Genomic DNA, 18,299 nt, shown 5'->3' with positions numbered 1-18,299 from the left:
TCTCTCTCTATATTTCACTCTCTCTTCTTCTCCATATGTATTAATATATATTTCTCTTCATTTTTTCCTTTCTCAATCTTAGTTTCTCTCTCAGCCTGCATATTTCTCTCATCCCATCTTCAAACTCCTGAAGGCTCAAGCATGACCCCCCCACCCCCAGTCTCCTTCCTCTCCTTGCCAGGCGCCCACCTTCTTCTTGAGCACTCCGAGCCGCAGAGCCTTGGGGTCCGGAGCAGCATAGGTGAGCCACAGGCCGGAGGCCACATGCTGCACAAAACACAGCGACTCCCCATACTTGATCTCAGGGGGACCCATGCCTTCCACGTCCCGCTTGGGGGCCACATCCAGCTTCTCCTGCAGGGGCAGGGGACAGAGGTTAGCTCCTCTGCTGCACAGTTAGTAGGGGAGCCCCACTGAGAGATTGCTGGGGTGGAATTTGGGGCTCCAGGTGAGGGAGGGCACTCTGACCCCACCGACCTTAGAGATGCGGAAGCAGAAGGAGGTGGCCTTGGTGTGGGCCTTGCTGGCATCAACCACCACCAGACCCTGGTCCTCAGTAAGTGCCAAGTACCGCCCCGTGGTGACATGGCGGATGCGAAGCGGCTGGCCCCAGCGAAGGTGGCTCCCACTCCAGCTGTGGAGGGTGAGGGCAAGATGGTCAGAGACCAGCCCCAATCCTCCCATGGAGACCATGGTCTTAGTTCAAACCTCCTCAAGCCCCAAGCCCCCTTCCAGGATGCCCCAAACTTTCCTCAAATCTTTCTTAGAACCCCGTCCCCCTTCAGGAACCCTAATAATCTCCTCTCGGGCCTTCACAGATTCCTCTTGGCTCCCCAGATGTCTTTAGTGGCCCCAGTTTTCCCAGACCTGTCATCTTATCCCTCTCCACCCCCCACATTTTCACTCAGAACCCTCTGACCTCTCCCTCAGCACCCCCACAACCTCCAAGGCCTCCTTTTCCCCCAGAATTCTAGGACTCTGAGGACTTCATTGCTCTCTTGGGCTCCCCAGATTTCCCCTCAAAACCCTCCAGTCTCTTCCTCAGTTTTTCCCTCTTGTCCCTTCCAGTCCCGCCCCCCCCCCCAGACCCAGTCCCCTCCCCCAGCTCAACCCAATGCCCCCACCTGATTCTCAGAGGCTCCAATCTCCAGAGGGAGCGGGCGTGGGTACACACAGCTCCCCCCTCATAGTGGACAAGCCTGGGGACGTGGGAGAGAGTGAGGTCAGGGGTTCAGGTTCCAGTCCCCCAGAATCTGATCCCTAACCCTTCCCATAGGGCCCCAGCCCCACAACTGACCTTTGCACTCCTCCCTGCCCCCACCCTGAAACCCCATGCCCTCTTGTCCTCCATCCAGACCTGCGCTGGTCATCACTGTCAGCAGGGGAAATGGTCAGGCACTCATCCATGTGTCCGTGAAAGAGGCGGAGGACGTGGCCCCCGGTCACACAGCCTGCAGATGAGCAAGGAAAGATGATCACTGTGGGGCTGGTGCTCCAGACAAACCTGGGAACCAAAGGGGCACCCAGGGGCCTGTTTAACCCCCATGGGGGGCTGGGGCCTGGGTTGGGCGTCTGCAGTTAAAGATCTGAGTTTCTGGGTATGAATGGAGTCTGAGATTTAGGCTAAGTTTGAGGTCTGAAGTGGAGGTATGTGATCTGGGGTCTCAGGTTGGGGATCTAAGATTGAGGGTCTGGATGTACAGAGCTGGGGTGTGAGTTTGGATATTTGAGATTGGGGTTAAAGATTTGGGTCTCATGCTCCCTGATATTGGGGTCCAAGTTCCAGGGTTTGGCCTGGGGTTTGGTCTTAGAAGTTTGAGGGTTGGCTCTGAAGTTGGGATCTGAATTTTGAGTGTGATTTCGAAGGTCTGAGGCTGGTAGCTGAGGTGTAGGGTCTGAAGTTATAGTTTAGGTTTTGAACTCTGAGCTTTGCAATTGGAAGTTGGTGAGTCTGAGATTCAAACTTCAGGCCTGAGTTTTGGAATCTGTCCTTTGAGTCTCAGCTTGAGTCTGGCTTAGGGCTCTGAGGTTTGGGGTGTGAGAGTTAGAGTCAAAGTTAGAGTCAAAGTTTGGGGTCTTAGCATGGGGGTCTGAATCTGGGAGATGATTTTGGAGATATGAAGTTAAAGTGGAGGTCTGAGGTTGGTTAGCTAAGGCTTAGAGTCTGAATGAGGGGTTTTGGTTTGGGGATCAGGGTTTGAATTTTGGGGTCTGGGTTTGGGGGTTGAGGTCACATGCTATCTGTGCTTGTCATCTGAGGCTTAGGGTTGAGAATAAGCTCCAAATTTGATGTTCTAAGCTTAGATCTGAATTTAGGGGTCTGGCCTTCAAGACCTGAGTTGGCATGTCAGCTTTGGGGACCAATACTTTGGGTCTGAGTTTGGGAGTCTGATCCTGAGTTCTAGATTTGAGGTCAGTTGGATATCTAAGTGTGAGGGTCATAGTTTGGGGTCTGAGTTTACGAGGTTCTGTTTGGGCATATCTGAGGGTTAATGTGGGAAGCCTATGTTGGGGCTCTCAGTTTAGGGTACGGAATTATGGGAGTCCTCACCCTCTTCACAGCCAGAGGAGATGGGGTTCATGTTCCACAATGTTTGCATGAAGGAGGCATCGACTTGGAGCTCCCCACTGGCTGTTGACAAGTGCTGAAGGCAACCAGGAGGTTATGGTCAGAGACAGTGGTGATGGGCCAATAGTTCCAGAGGCAGAAGCCAAAACCCAGAGGTGGAAGCCAGGAAACCGGCAGATGGGAGACAGAACATTAGAGGTCCCAGATCAGGAAACCATGATCGAGTCCGGAGATGGGGTGCCAGAAACCAGGAACTGGGAGTCAGGAAACTGGAAATTGGGGGTCAGGACCTTGGGGCCAGAGACCAGGCTAACCAGTGGTAAGGAGATGGGGTGGATCCCACCTGCCTCCATCCCTGGAGGCAGTAGTAGCCACGAGGGGGGTTGGGTTGCTCACCAGGTAGCGCTCAGAGGAGACACTAACGAGGATGAGGTCATCCCCAACTCGAACCTTTTCTCCTTCGGACCTCTGCTTGGAAGCTGGGTGCATCGTCCACCAACAGGCTTCTCCTATGGGGGCAGGATTCTCAGGATGATGGCTGCCCAGAATTCTCTTCCCAAGGTCTTCCCAGTCCTGAGCCTTCCAAGCCTTCTGCCCCAAATTCTCCTACTGCTGCCACCAACTCTCTGCCTCAGTTCCCCCTTCCTGCCCTCAGACCCTCTGCCTACGATTCCCCCATGCTTGCTCAAGTCTCCCGATCCAAATTTGTCCATTTGCACCCAGAGACTCTCTGCCCTAAAGTCCTCGTTGTTACCCCTAGAGCATTTCCATGTCTACCCCTATAATTCTGTAGGTCTGCACCCCAACTTCCTGCCTGTCCTGTCCCTATCACACCCTGCCCCCTCCAGCTCCTCCACCTGTTGCATCCTCCTGCAGTCCCACGTCGAAGGCCAGCTTGTCGGTCATGGAGCGGGAAGTAGTGAGGCAGCTCAGATACTAGGATCATAGAGGGGGGTCAGCTCCTTCCTGGAAGCCACTGCACTCCCTGCCCCCTGCCCTCTTACTGGTGCACTCACCATGCTGCTGTGCGCATGTCGGAGCAGGATGGCATGGCCATACAGGAGTGTCCTGTGTCCCCCGCCCTGGGATGACTACAGAGGGTGTGGGGGAGGGAGGGCACAGAGTGAGAACAGACCCCCAATACATCTGGCCTATCCCAGGTGGGAATAGGATCCCCATAAAATACCATGCTCACGTCTGGATGCAAGGACGCCTCAGCTCAGACCAGTAGCAGATTCTCTGACTCAGTTTCCCTACCCATGGAAGTGGGGGCTCTGTCTCTGAGAAGCCTGTGGATGGAGTGTTTTATATTCCACAAAGCCCACTCTGTCCTCCCTGCCTCCTTCACCTTGTTAACTAGGCCAAGAGTCACTCAGGGAGGCTGGACCCCTCCTCTAGGTACTGAGGACACTCCAGGAAGCCCCAGCATCTCATGTTCCATGGACCTCAGCTCCTTCTACTCTAACCTGTCGCATCATGGCTGGCAGCAGCTGGTGTGCACGGTACAGTCCTGCCAGTTGTTAAAGATTTGAACATCACCCGCAGAGACTTGCCCTGTGCTGCCACAAGGAGATTCCACCCCGCTTGAGGGGTGACACCCCGTCATTCGATGGCACCAGGCCTTTCATTCCAGCTCTTACATGCCCATGCTCTGAGGGGGCCATGTGATGGGGCCACATGATCACATGGCGGAGCCACTCCTGGACTGGAGGGGACCCACACCTGGGATAAGAGAGGTGAGGGGAGAGGTCCCATGCGGAGAAGAGCTGGGATCAGGGTCAGGGAAAGGAAGGGAAAGAGGAGGAAGTAGCAGGCAGTGGGAACAGGGGGTTCAGAAGCCCCCATTCCCTTCCTTCCTTCCTTCTTTCCTGGCCTGTTCTGGGGTCCACAGCCCCAGCCTCATATGCAGGATGTGAGCCCAAGAGGCAGACCCGGGCTCAAAAGAGGTGGGAAGGACAGGTGACACCCAAGGCCAGACCTACCCACTTATCCAAATTGAGGGCCTGTGGGGGTGGGTCAGAAAGAGGAAGAAGAACAGATGGTAAATGAATGTCCTCCCACCCACCCTGGCCACCCGCCGGCTCAGGGGGAGCCTCACCTCCACGCCGGCCTCCACAGTGTTGGCCAGCATCTCCTGCAGGGCTCGGACGGACAGCGACTGCTCCAGGACAAAGCAACAGATGGCCAGGTCGGGGGGCACATTCTGGAGGGGGGTGAGATGTGAGCAGAGGGCCTGCAGGCCCAGAGATCTGGCGCACCCTTTGCCCCTCTAAATACGGAGACCCAGACTCGACCCCAACCCTCCAAGAAGCCCTGCCCTCTGCCTCCTGCTTCAGACACCCTGAATCCTCACCAATATCACAGAAAACACCTCTGCTGTGCCTCCTCCCTCAAACATCTGAACCCCATCTGAACCCCACAGAAGCTTCCACACTACCCTCCTGCTCAGGCACCCCACACCCCACCTAATCTCAGAAGATGCCTCCATCCTCAGACACACTGCATCTGCCCAACTCCAGGGCTCCTCCGCTTCCCCTGCAGGTAACTCAGATCTCTCCAACCCCAGAGGGAGCCCCGTCTGCTGCTGTCACAGAGCAGCCCAGTTCCTGCCTCCTGCCTGGACACTGTGAACACTGCTTCAAAATCACAGGAGGGCACCCGTAGTCACCCCCTCAGCCTCCCACCTGTTACCTCAACTCCTAGACACCCTCCTGCTTGGACCCAAGGCTTTCTGCCCCCTGCGGACCCTGGCCCTTTCCCCCATCAGATGCCATGTCCCCTCCCTTCCCCAGCCCTTGCCCCATCCCCCAGGTCACCTCCTCTCTCAGACCCTGAGTCCACCTCACCCTCAGACCCCAGGTACCCTCCACCTCTCAGACTCAACCCCCCACCTCAGTTCCCGGCTAGCATCCTCCTGACCCTCCAGGCCCTGTCACATCAGATCCAAGGACCTCCACCACCTCAGACACCTGCCTTCTAAGACCCTGGTCCCTCCCTCCTCAAACCCCAGCCCCCTTTTCCTCTTAGCCCCTTCTGTTTTCTCTCCCATCAGCACCCTCTCTTCAGATTTCCAGACCACTCTTCTTTGGGCCACAGATTCTGTGCCCCTTTAGACCCCCTCTTCCCCGGCCCTTGCCCTCGCTCCCGTGCTGACCTGGGCATTGCTGGTAGGCTCCAGGAAGCAGAGGCGGTTGCCAAAGCCCTCGGCTGCCAGACAGAGCTTAAGCTGCTCCTTGAGCACGGTGGCACTGCACTGTAGGACCACCTCATCGTCCTGGGGAAAGATGGGGGTTCAGGGTTCCCTGGCACCCACCCTCACCCCACAGACACTGCATACCATGCCACTCACCCCACCCTGGTCCCCATGAAAGAGATACCCACCTTGCAATTTATCAAGCAGGCGCCCGTACTGAACGCTGCACATACTTCTAACATCCCCATGAAATAGGAGCTAGTGTCATCCCATTTTAATATGGGAAACTGAGGCTCAAAGAGGAGACATGGCCTGTCCAAGACCACACCACTAGCAGGAGGAGCTGGGATCTGAACCTCAGTCTAGCTGGCTCCAGAGGCCTCCCAGGTGGGGTCTTCAAGGTGAGCCATTGGAGGGTGGAAAGTATGAGCACAGCAAGTTCAATGGCTTTTAAGCTCAGCCTTCTTTATTTGTTTTTTGTTTATTGTCTTAACACACGAAATCGTTGCCCTGGCCGGCGTGGCTGTTGGTTGGAGCACAGTGCAGTACACCAAACGGTAATGGGTTCTCTCCTCATCAGGGCACGAACCCAGGTTGAGGGTTTAATCCCCAATTTGAGTGCAGACCAGAGGCAACTGATCGGTGTTTCTCACATCAGTGTTTCTCTCTCTCCCTTCCTCTCTCTGAAAAAAAAAAAAAATAATAATAATATTTACCAAAAAAAAAAATAAAAAGCCATCGCCCTAGCCAGTTTGGCTCAGTGGATAGAGCATTGGCATGCAGACTGAAGGGTCCCAGGTTCAATTCCAGTCAAGGGCACATGCCTGGGTTTCAGGATCAATCCCCAGTAGGAGGCATGCAGGAGGCAGCCAATCAGTGATTCTCTCTCATCACTGATATTTCTATCTCTCTCTCCCTCTTTGTTCCTCTCTGAAATCAATAAAAATATATATATTTTTAAAGCTATCGTTTAAGGAGTGCTTTCTAATGACACCTGAATGTGATGCCAAAGCCTGGACTAGATCCTGGATGGAGGGGAAATGCCACAAAAGATGGTGTTTCAGCAACTGGTCAACGTTGAATAAGGACTGTGAATTAGCTAATGGTATCATCGCAATACTAATTTTCCTGATTTTGATAACTGTACTGTGATTTGTAAGTGACAGCCCTTCTGTTTTAGGAAACAGGTACTACTGTATTTAGGGGTTAAGGGTATCATGTTCACAACTTACCCTAAAACAGCTACAACAGTTCAGGAAAAAAAATACAGAGAGAAGGGGGGTGGGGGCGGGGGGAAGCAGATATGGCAAATCTTCACATTTAGGGAAGATGACTAAAGTCCATATGGGAATTCTTTGAACTAACCGTACAACTTTTCTCTAAGTTTGAAATGATTTCAAGATTATAAATTAAAATTTTAAGTAAAATAGACACATTTTCATGTGGTGGGTTCCATTCCAAGAAGTTAACTCATTGAATCCTCACAACAAACCCTGTAAAGTAAGTCTTGTTATGTGAACCTTTGGAAACTGAGATCCAGAAGGTGAAGCAACTTGCCTGAAGTCGCACAGCTGTCATATGGCATAGCTGCTCCTTGATCCCAACTCTGTATGTCACACTCTTAGAACACTAGACCACCTCTTAATACATGGCTAAGTAGCCCACATCTACCTTCATAAAGAGTACAAGTGTCCATGGGGAGTGCTCAGTGTTTTCACTGATAGAGGTCTCAATCAAAAATGATGGCGACCACAGCTCTTATCTGCTGAGGAAGGCAGTGGTCATTCCATCTTGTAGCTGAAGAAATGGATTCAAGGAGTCTCCAGCCCTTCCAGCGTATCACACAAATGTGTTCCAGTCCTGGGCTTCGACCCACACAGGCAGCCCTCAGTCTGTCTATCCAGCGCAAGAGGAGTGGGGAGGGCGGACCTGTTGGCCAGGAGGCTCCACAACTTTTCTGTGCTGTAATCCCGAGCCACGACATCCTGGCACTTGTGCATTCAATAGCTTGCATTATTAAGCACTGCTGTCTGGTAGGCCTTATGCTCAGGGCTTTCTGTTCATTTGATAGACAACTATTGAGCATCTGTGGTTGCCAGGCACTGATCTAGAACTGTACTAGTATACAGAGCATCAAATAAAGCAGACAGACCCCACCCTCATGGAGCTGACATCCTTTGGGGGAGTGTATAGGTTCATAATTTAAATGTCAGTGATAAGTGTAATGGAAAAAATTCCCCAGGGTGATGTACGAGAGTGGCTTTTGGGGTAAGGATGACATCAGTGAGGGGATGAAGTGACAGCCTCTCCAAGGAGGTGACATTTGAGCTGAGCCTAATACTTTATCCCAAACCATAAACCTTAGTCAAATAATGAGAAGGAATCAGGCCTGATGGTCTCTGGGGGAAGAAGGGGCAACCTGTGTAAAGGCCTGTGGCTGCAGGGGGCTGGGGTGTTGAGGAAGAGCAAGGGGGATAGGATGGTGGCAGCAGCAGGAACAAAGGGGGAGTGGGAGATGAGAGCAGAGAGAGAGCTGCACAGACCCCTGGAACCCTTATGGTACGTACTTTTTGTCCTCAGTGTGTGTGTGTGTGTGTGTGTGTGTGTGTGTGTGTGTGTGTGTGGTTGGTTTGTTTGTTGTTGTTTTGTTGTTGTTGTTAATCCTCACCCTAGGATATTTTTCCATTGATTTTTAGAGTGGAAGGGAGGGGGATAAACAGAGAGAGAAACATCGATGTGAGAGAGACACATTGATTGATTGCCTTCCACATGCACCCCAATTGAGCCTACAACCAAGATATATACCTTTTACTGGAATCAAACCTGGAGCTGGGACCCTTCAATCTGCGGGCCGACACTCTCCACTGACTGAGCCAAAGGCCCCGTTGTTAATTTTAGTATATTTGCTGCTGAATCGATCCTTGTCCCCATTTTCAGATTAGGAAATTAAAGCTTGGAGAGAAAAATAAAAATCACTTGCCCAAAGTTTGGAAGCAGGCAAATGGCAAAGCCAGACATGAACCAGAGAATGGCTACACCAGTGATTCTCTAACTTTCTCCTGCATCAGAATGAAGGGAGGGACCAGGAGGATGTGCCCTGCTCTGGGCACATGCCTGAGATGCAGGCTCCATCCCCAGTGGGGGACATGCAGGAGGCAGCCAATCAATGATTCTCTCTCATCATTGATGTTTCTATCTCTCTCTCTCCCTCTCCCTTCCTCTGAAATCAATAAAAATATATTTTAAAAAACAAAAAAGAATGAAGAGAGGTGGCCTGATTAAAATGCAGCTTTCTTGCTACGCCAGTCTCCCCCCCCCCAACCCCCCCCCCTGCCCTCCCGCCCAACACCAAGAGCCTGATTCATTGGCTCTGCCTGAGCAGGGAATCTGGGCCATTAACCACCCTCAGGAGATTCTGACATGGGCCACACTTTGAGAAAGCCAGCCCAGGACCGGGGGGGGGGGGGGGGGGGTGGGGGGGATGGCAAGAGGCCACCACCCATGTAAAGGAAATGAAATTAGTTTGGGAGTCCATGGCCACCATATTTTAAAAGGGAAATAAGAACAGAAAATACCAATTTGCCCATCATGCTCTAAGGCAGTGATTCTCAACCTTCTGGCCCTTTAAATACAGTTCCTCATGTTGTGACCCAACCATAAAATTATTTTCGTTGCTACTTCATAACTGTAATGTTGCTACTGTTATGAATCATAATGTAAATATCTGATATGCAGGATGGTGTTAGACGACCCCTGTGAAAGGGTCGTTCGACTGCCAAAGGGGTCGTGACCCACAGGTTGAGAACCGCTGCTCTAAGGGCTACCTACAGTTTATGAAATTTCAGTTAAAAATAAGTGTGTGTGTGTGTGTGTGTGTGTGTGTGAATGCACCTAATTTGTCCATAATAACATGAATTGGAGGCAGCCATCAGCAGTTGAATTGATAAACAAATTGTGCTATATTCACACAAATAAAATACTACCCAGCACCAAAAAAAGCCCTAGCTGGTTTGGCTCAATGGGTCCTGGGTTCAATTCCGGTCAGGTCAAGAGCACGTACCTTGGTTGCAGGCTTCACTTTGGTTGCAGGCTGGGCCCTCGTCGGGGCTCATGCTGGAGGCAACCAATCCATGTGTTTCTCACATCAGTGTTTTTCTCTGTCTTTCCCTCTCTCTCCCACTCTCCCTAAAAATCAATGGAAAAATATCCTCAGGTGTCCTAATCGGTTTGGCTCAGTGGATAGAGCATCGGTCTGCGGACTCAAGGGTCCCAGGTTCGATTCCGGTCAAGGGCATGTACCTTGGTTGAGGGCACATCCCCAGTTGGGGGTGTGCAGGAGGCAGCTGATCGATGTTTCTCTCTCATCGATGTTTCTAACTCTCTATCCCTCTCCCTTCCTCTCTGTAAAAATTCAATAAAATATATTTTTAAAAAAGAAAAATATCCTCAGGTGAGGATTAATCAAAAAAATTAAAAATAAATTTTAAAGAAAGAAAAGAACTTTTGCCTGGCCAGTGTGGCTCAGTGGTTGAGCATCAACTTATGAATCAGGAGACCATGGTTCAAATCCTGGTCAGGGCACATGCCAGGATTGCCGGCTCGATCCCCAGTAGGGGGGCGTGCAGGAGGCAGCCGATCAATGATTCTCTCTCATCGATGATGTTTCTACGTCTCTCTCCCTCTCCCTTTCTCTCTGAAATTAATAAAAAAATATTTTTAAAAGAAATGAACTTTTGGTACATGCTACATGGGTGAATGTCAAAAATATTATACTGAGCAAAAGAAGCAAGACAAATGAGCATGAATTGTATATGAAACAGTGGAATGACTAATGGAATCTATAGTGACATAAAGTAGATGGACAGGTTGATTACTGCAAAGAGTAAGAAAACTTTCTGGGGTAAAGGAAATGTTCTGTCTTAATTAAGATACTGGTTACATAACTGTACAGTTTGTCAAAACTCATTGAATTGTAACACCTAAAATGGGTGCAATTATTGCATGTCAATTATACCTCAACAAAGTTGGTTTTTAAATAATGTATGTGTATATGTACATGTACCAGGTTACAATAGAAAATATTCCTTACTAGTGAAATGAAGTATAAAAGGTTAAAGAGAACCACCACACAACATCAATAAAGTTCAGGAAAAAACACCCAGTCTGTGGCCAAGAGATGCCAGGGCAAAACCTCTAGAACCCAACACTGGCCACCTTGGCCAGTCCGAGCCTAGTTTTCCTCTTGTGAAAGCAGGAGGACTGGGCCCCAGGGGTATCTAGAGATGATTCTTCTTGACCTTGACCTTGGGCAAGTTGTTCCACTCATACCTTGGTTTCCTTCAAATCTCCCAGAGAGATAAAGATAGGGCCCTACCTCAGAAGACAGGCAGCGAGGATATAATTAGATGCCTCAGAGGCTGAGGCCCTGGCCACGGGTCTGACATAGAGCAGCTCAGGGGCTGATGGCCTTGGCCACCTTCTCATTAGGGCCCAAGAGGAGAGGAGAACCCAACCCAGTGGAAGAGACTGGAGCTGGGGCAAGAGTCTAGGGCAGTGATGTCGAACCTATGACACGCGAACTCATTTTTTTGGTTGATTTTTCTTTGTTAAATGGCATTTAAATATATAAAATAAATATCAAAAAGATAAGTCTTTGTTTTACTATGGTTGCAAATATCAAAAAATTTCTATATGTGACACGGCACCAGAGTTAAGTTAGGGTTTTTCAAAATGCTGACACGCTGAGCTCAAAAGGTTCGCCATCACTGGCCTAGGGTGAAGCTAGGCCTCCGCCCCTGGCTGCATGCTCAGCTGTCCCTATCCTTCACTGCCAGCCCCAGTTCTCTGTTCCTCCCTCCCAGGAAACAAGACCTCATAACCATGGTCCTAGCTCAGTGATGGCGAACCTATGACACGCGAACTCATTTTTTTGGTTAATTTTTATTTGTTAAATGGCATTTAAATATATAAAATAAATACCAAAAATATAAGTCTTTGTTTTACTATGGTTGCAAATATCAAAAAATTTCTATGTGTGACAGGGCACCAGAGTTAAGTTAGGGTTTTTCAAAATGCTGATTCGCCGAGGTTCGCCATCAGACCTAGCTGCATGCTGTGTCAGCATTTCCCAGGGCCCAGAGGGGGAGGGGAGGAGCTAGTGCAGGGTCAGCAGACCTGGCCCAAAAGAGAGAACATCTCCTTCCATACTCACACCCCACATCCAGCTGAGCCACTGGGAGGGAAAGTTAGGAAGGACTCCGAGGTAGGCAGCTCCTCCCCCCATCATCTCCGTGTCACGGCCCAGCCCCCAAAGAGCGGGCTATTCTGGGAGGGACACCTGTTGTTCCAATTCCCATCCCTGCCCCCAGCAGGGGATCGGAGATGTGGGGACAGAACTAGAGAGAAGAATGAAACACAGAGGGCCTGAAACCAAAAGACAAAGACAGGGACACAGAGACAACCCAGAGAGACCGATAGGGCAAGACATGACCCAGAGATTATCAACAACCACATTTTACCCTCCTTCCCAAAACCAAGGTGGGAAAGAAAGAAGACCCAGAAGCTGAGGGACCCCCAGGAGGCCCCTAAGGGCTGGGAGTGCAAAGGACTTGGGATGTCCAGCCCACCCCAGCTCCCTTCTCAAGAATTTAAGTAGGTCAGAGTCTGGAGCAAGAAGAGAATGAGGGCTAGGTTGGGGGGGCGGGGGGGGGCGGCTAAATTAAGCTCAGGAATTAGAACCACCTTCCCCCAAATGCCTGCTTCCAGGGTGATGAGAGAGGGTGCTCCCAGCGGCCCCCTTTCTCCGAGACAAGCCGCTAATGGCATAAGAGGGGGGGCCCAAGATCCCCTCCCCAAAGTCGGCTAATTCTCTGTGGTGAAACGGGGTGGGGGTGGGGCAGCGGAGACGAAAACTGAGAAAGACGGAGTGACACTCACCCAGAGGGACAGAGGAAGAGACCCCGAGTCCCAGAGACCACCCGCAATCAGGACAGAGAACTCAGAGGAACCCGAGAAATCGCCCCAGAGTCTCCCTAGGGAGATACGCACCGTCCGCAGAAACTGAACCTCATCCTCGCCCTCTCCTCCGTCGCCCATGATGTCGAGGCCCGAGGGGACGGCGCCGAGGTCTAGGAATAGGAAGAAGGGGACCCGGCTGGGCGGGCGGCGGGCGGGCGGGGATCGGAGACCTCTGGGGACACCAGAGGGACCCGCGAGGCCGATGGAACTGCGAGGGGGACCCACGCGCTGGCGAGAGCTGGAAGGAGATCCCCGCCCCCGGGCTCCCATTGGGCCAAGGCTACTCGGGACACGCCCCTTCGCCAGTGTCCCGCCCGCAGGCCCACACCTAGGCAGCGGGTGCGCGTTGGGTGGGGAGGGACGCAAAGGGAGTGTCAAGTAGCCGCTCTCTCTACGCATCCTTGGTAAGGAAGGGACCATCTTCCTCCCATTTCACAGGGCAAACAGACTGAACGGGAGCCCCTGCCTGATGTCACACAGCAGAGCCGGACTGTGCACTAGGCCTCCGGACTATAAAGCGCAGCATACTGAGTGATTAAAAGCAAGGACCCTGAGCCAGTCTGGATCCGAGTCCCAGCCTTGTGACTCCCTGTGTGATCTTGGACAAGTCACTTCACCTCTCCATGCCTCAGATTCCCCAACTGGTAAGAAGGATATAAATAGTACTTATCTCACTAAGAGTTGTTGCAAGGATTAAATGAGATCATTTATTTGCAGCACCTAAAAACAGAACCAATGTAAATATTATGTAAGTGCTGCTACTACTATTATTATTATTATTAGCATCATCATTATTATAAAAACTGAGGAGGCAGGAACAATAGCCATAGCAGAGGTCTTTTGTGTAGGTGCTGCATTCGAGGCCCTGGGCTTAGATCTTTTTACGCATCTCATTTAGTTTTCACAACAATCCTGCTATTGTTCACATGGTTTAGAGGAGGAAATGAAATGTGTGGTCCTTACCATGTATACTTTTAAGGACACGAATAAAATGAGGTAGTTCTCAAAACAGTATGGTGAAGCCATACTCTTACAGGGCCCATTTTACAGATAAGGAAAGTTGAGCACAGAGAAGTGGAGTGACTTGTCCCAGGTCACACAGAGACTGAGTCTGGGATTTGAACCCAAAGCCAGAAATATATATATATTATCCTCACTTGATGATATTTTTCCATTGATTTTTAGAGAGAGTGGGAGTGAGGGAGAGAGAGAGAAACATCGATGTGAGAGAGACACATTGATTGGTTGCTTCCCACAGATGGTGCCCTGACCAGGGTCAGGGATGGAGCCTGCCACCAATGTATGTGTCCTTGATGGAATTGAACCCGGGACCCTTTAGTCCACGGGCCGGTGCTCTACCCACTGAGCCAAACTGGCTAGGGCCAAAGCCAGGATTCTTAACCATTCAAAGCCAGGATTCTTAACCATTCTGCTTTATTGTCCCAATATTTGCATAAAATCTTCCAATTATAACAAAAACCCACTTCCCCAAATCCAGACCCCAACACCAGAGTTCTAATCCTCCCTCTCTGCAGGGGTCACCTGAGCTGCTGAGGGCCACTAGCTGGGCCACTGCTTTATGCAGATGAGCACTCTGGGCTTTGTAAATAGGAGACACCTGAGAGGAGTAACCAGCTTCTTCTTGGGAGCTGGTGTGGAGGGCTTCTACACTTTCCTAAACAGGAAGCTGTGGTGCTGCCTGTGTGGCTCAGTTAGTTGAACAATGTCTCATGCACCAAGAGGTCACTGGTTCGATTTCCAGTCAGGGCACATGCAGGGGTTATAGGCTCCATCCCCAGTAGGGGGCATGGAGGAGGCATCCCATTGATATTTCCCTCTCATCAATGTTTCTCTCTCTCTCTCCCTCTCTCCCTTCCTGTCTCTCTAAAAAAAATTAACATATTTTTTCAAAAAACACATGCAGCTGTGGGACCTGGAGGCCCAACACAGGAAGGCACACCTGCTTGGGCCTCCTGCCAGACAGGCAACTTCTGCCTCCGGGCCTCAGTTTCCTCATCTGGCAATTGGGGTAATTTAGAATAGTTCCTACTTAGTGGGGACAAGCAGAAAGTTCCATGAGGAAATCAACATGGTAACTGATTGATACAGGGATCTATTAAAATTATTATCATTGTTAACATGTAATGGTATCTATTAAGTTACGTAAAACAATATTTTACAGTTTTATAAAATTATAAAAATCCTATATAATAAAAGCCTAATTACTGGTTGTCTGGTCATCCGTTCAACCAATCGAAGTATAATATGCTAATGATATGCTAAGATCACTCAACCGCTCATTATGACATGTACTGACCACCAGGGGGCAGACACTCCAATTGGTAGGTTAGCTTGCTGCTGGGGTTTAGCCATCAGGATTGAGAGAGATAGGCCGGACAGGCCCTGGAGCCCTCCTATGGTCCCTCCCTGGTTGGCCAACCTCCCTCGTCCCTCCCCGGCCAGATCATGCAGATAACGCACCGGTGGGGTCCCTCAGCCTGGCCTGCGCACTCTTGCAATCTGGGACCCCTTGGGGGATGTGGGAGAGCAGGTTTCGGCCAGATCCTGCAAGCCACGCCAAGGGACCCCACTGGTGCATGAATTCGTGCACTGGGATGTAGTGTTAAATATATAATAGGTTGCTAGGTGTAACATAGTTAAATATTGGTATAGTGATACAATTGTAATATATAGCATATGTTTGTACCATATTGTTGAATTACATAATGGATAATTATATAATTATATATTTAGGTATATGTAATTATATAGTACAATACAGTTATGTGTTTACATATTATACATTACATAATATACATGTATATTAAATAGTAAGTTTTTCCTTAGAAGTTTATATATAACTAGAGGCCTGGTGCACAAAAATTTGTGCACTCGACGGGGGTCCCTCAGCCCGGCCTGTGCCCTCTTGCAGTCTGGAACCCCTCAGGGGATAACTACCTGCTGGCTTAGGCCTGCTCCCCAGGGGATTGAGCCTAAGCTGGCAGTCAGACATCCCTCTGGCAGCCCGGGAGCTCTAGGGGGATGCCCACTTGCCAGCGGGGAGCAGGCCTAAGCTGTAGTTGGACATACTTAGTGCTGCTGAGGAGGCAGGAGAGGCTCCCACCACCACCGCTGTACTGGCAGCCATCAGCCTGGCTTGTGACTGAGCAGAGCTCCCCCTGTGGGAGCGCACTGACCACCAGGGGGCAGTTCCTGCATTGAGCGTCTGCCCCTGGTGGTCAATGTGTGTCATAGTGACCAGTGATTTCCAGTCGCTCTGCTGTTAGGGTCAATTTGCATATTACCCTTTTATTATATAGGATAGAGGTCTGGTGCATGGGTGGGGGCTGGCTGGTTTGCCCTGAAGGGTGTCCCGGATCAGGGTGGGGGTCCTGCTGGGGTGACTGGCCAGCTTGGGTGGGAGGCTGAGGGCTGTTTTCAGGCTGGCCAAGCCCCCCAGAAGTCACCCTCACCTCATGAGGGTGTGGCCAGCCTGGGTGAGGTGCTGTTGGCTGTTTGCAGGCTGGCCACAGCTCCTTCAGGGTGGTGGTCCCCCCTGGGGTGTCTGGCCAGCCTGGGTGAGGGGCTGATGGCTGTTTGCAGGCTGGCCACAGCCCCCAGCCACCCAAGCTCCCAGTGGAGGCTGGCTAGAAGCAGGTATCTGGGGTTTATTTATCTTTTATAATTGAAACTTTGTTGCCTTCAGCAGAGGCCAGAGCCAGCCAAGACAGGTGGGAAGCTTGGCTTCCTCCATTGCCAGGGCAACCAAGCCTCCTGCTTGCTCCAGCTCCATGGCTGCAGGCCACCATCTTGGTTGGGTTAATTTGCATATAGTTGCTCTGATTGGCTGGTGGGCATGGCTTGGGGCATAGCAAAGGTATGGTCAATTTGCATGTTTCTCTTTTATTAGATTAGATATAAAATTATTCTGTCATTTTACATTATATCATATGATATTAATAACTTTCTTTTTTTTCAGTCATCATTATGTGTTGAAGACCCACCCATGATAGCCCTGGCAGGGTAGCTCAGTTGGTTAGAGCATCATTTCAATACACCAAGGTTGTGGGTTCCATCCCTGGTCAGGGCACATACAAGAATCAACCAATCCACATCCCCAGTAGGGGGTGTGCAGGAGGCAGCTGATCGATGTTTCTAACTCTCTATCACTCTCCCTTCCTCTCTGAAAAAAAAAAAAATCAATAAAATATATTAAAAAAAAAAAGAATCAACCAATGAATGCATAAATAAGTGGAGCAAAGATGTTTCTCTCTCTCTCTCTCTCTCTCTCTCTCTCTCTCTCTCTCTCTCCCCTCTCCTTCTCTCCTCCCTCCCTCCCTCCCTTCCACTCTCTCTAAAAATCAATGGAAAAAATATTCTCAGGTGAGGATTAACAACAACAACAAAAAAGTCTCATTGATTTTAGACATTGGAAATAGCTTTCCCTGTTGTAGCATCTAACATTTGTCCCATGGTGTCCTCATTAAACAAAATCCTTATTTGAGTGTTACCAAATGCATCCTTTTTCTGCCATATGAATTTTGTGGTTTGCTTCAGAAATCTGTCGCTTTCTGGTTGTCCATGTCATTGTTATATTAACATCCCTGAGGGCTTTGAGGGAGGTGCCAATACACCAGTGGCAGGGCCTTTTCCTCCTTCCACCCTCCCTGAGGCTGAGTCGGCTCAGCCAGGAGCATTACATCACCTCCGGAGATGCAGGTGCTGAGGAGATGGGCTGAAAGACAGCACATCATGGAGAGCGCAATCTTGAGACTGGGGAAGAAAGAGAGGAAAAGAAGTAGGAAGAGGAAGAGGTGCCAAAGGAGGGTCTGAAACTCTATGTTTTGTTATGTCATGGAAAAGCTAAAGAGAATGGGCTCTGAACTTGTCTAAATCTTCTGGTGTGGAAAAAAAAAACTTCATTTAGTCTAAAAAAAAAAAAAGCAAAAATATACTTCTAGCCCTAGCCAGTTTGGCTCAGTGGATAGAGCCTCAGCCTGTGGACTGAAGGATCCCAGGTTCAATTCTAGTCAAGGGCACATGCCCGGGTTGCAGGCTCAATCCCCAGTGAGAGTGTGCCGAAGGCAGCTGATCAATTATTTTTTCCTCATCATTGATGTTTCCATCTCTCTCTCCCTCTCCCTTCCTCTCTCAAATCAATTTATATATATATATATATATATATATATATATATATATATATATATATATATTTCTTTTTTAAAAATATATCTTATTGATTTTTTTACAGAGAGGAAGGGAGAGGGACAGAGTTAGAAACATCGATGAGAGAGAAACATCAATCAGCTGCCTCCTGCACACCTCCTACCGGGAATGTGCACACAACCCAGGTACATGCCCTTGACCGGAATCAAACCTGGGACCCTTCAGTCCGCAGACCGACACTTTATCCACTAAGCCACACCGGTTAGGGCAATATATACACACTTCTAAGAGAGCTTTGGTTGAATTAACTAACACACTAGGTTTGGCACAAGCATATTAATTACTATGACCCAT

At 49.9% G+C, this 18,299-nt stretch overlaps 1 protein-coding gene across 1 annotated transcript in view; it reads right to left on the bottom strand.

Moving 5' to 3' along the window:
* The window catches only part of RYR1 (ryanodine receptor 1), a gene marked incomplete at its 5' end in the record, with an annotated part of 127,773 nt that extends 114,916 nt beyond the window's left edge, over positions 1 to 12,857 (bottom strand). Inside the window, 11 exons of the mRNA XM_081106715.1 lie at positions 190 to 354; positions 478 to 634; positions 1,125 to 1,199; positions 1,358 to 1,451; positions 2,552 to 2,645; positions 2,966 to 3,078; positions 3,427 to 3,505; positions 3,586 to 3,660; positions 4,668 to 4,772; positions 5,724 to 5,843; positions 12,810 to 12,857. Of these exons, the coding sequence (XP_080962841.1) occupies positions 190 to 354; positions 478 to 634; positions 1,125 to 1,199; positions 1,358 to 1,451; positions 2,552 to 2,645; positions 2,966 to 3,078; positions 3,427 to 3,505; positions 3,586 to 3,660; positions 4,668 to 4,772; positions 5,724 to 5,843; positions 12,810 to 12,857 (1,125 nt within the window). The remainder of the gene's footprint in view (positions 1 to 189; positions 355 to 477; positions 635 to 1,124; positions 1,200 to 1,357; positions 1,452 to 2,551; positions 2,646 to 2,965; positions 3,079 to 3,426; positions 3,506 to 3,585; positions 3,661 to 4,667; positions 4,773 to 5,723; positions 5,844 to 12,809) is intronic.
* Positions 12,858 to 18,299: the final 5,442 nt, after the last annotated feature.

Source organism: Myotis nattereri, assembly GCF_964212035.1.
Source record: "Myotis nattereri genome assembly, chromosome: 15".
In the NCBI taxonomy this organism is placed as follows: Eukaryota; Metazoa; Chordata; class Mammalia; order Chiroptera; family Vespertilionidae; genus Myotis; species Myotis nattereri.
The sequence above is the reverse complement of the archived record's forward strand: the minus strand, read 5'-3'. Positions and strand labels throughout refer to the sequence as shown.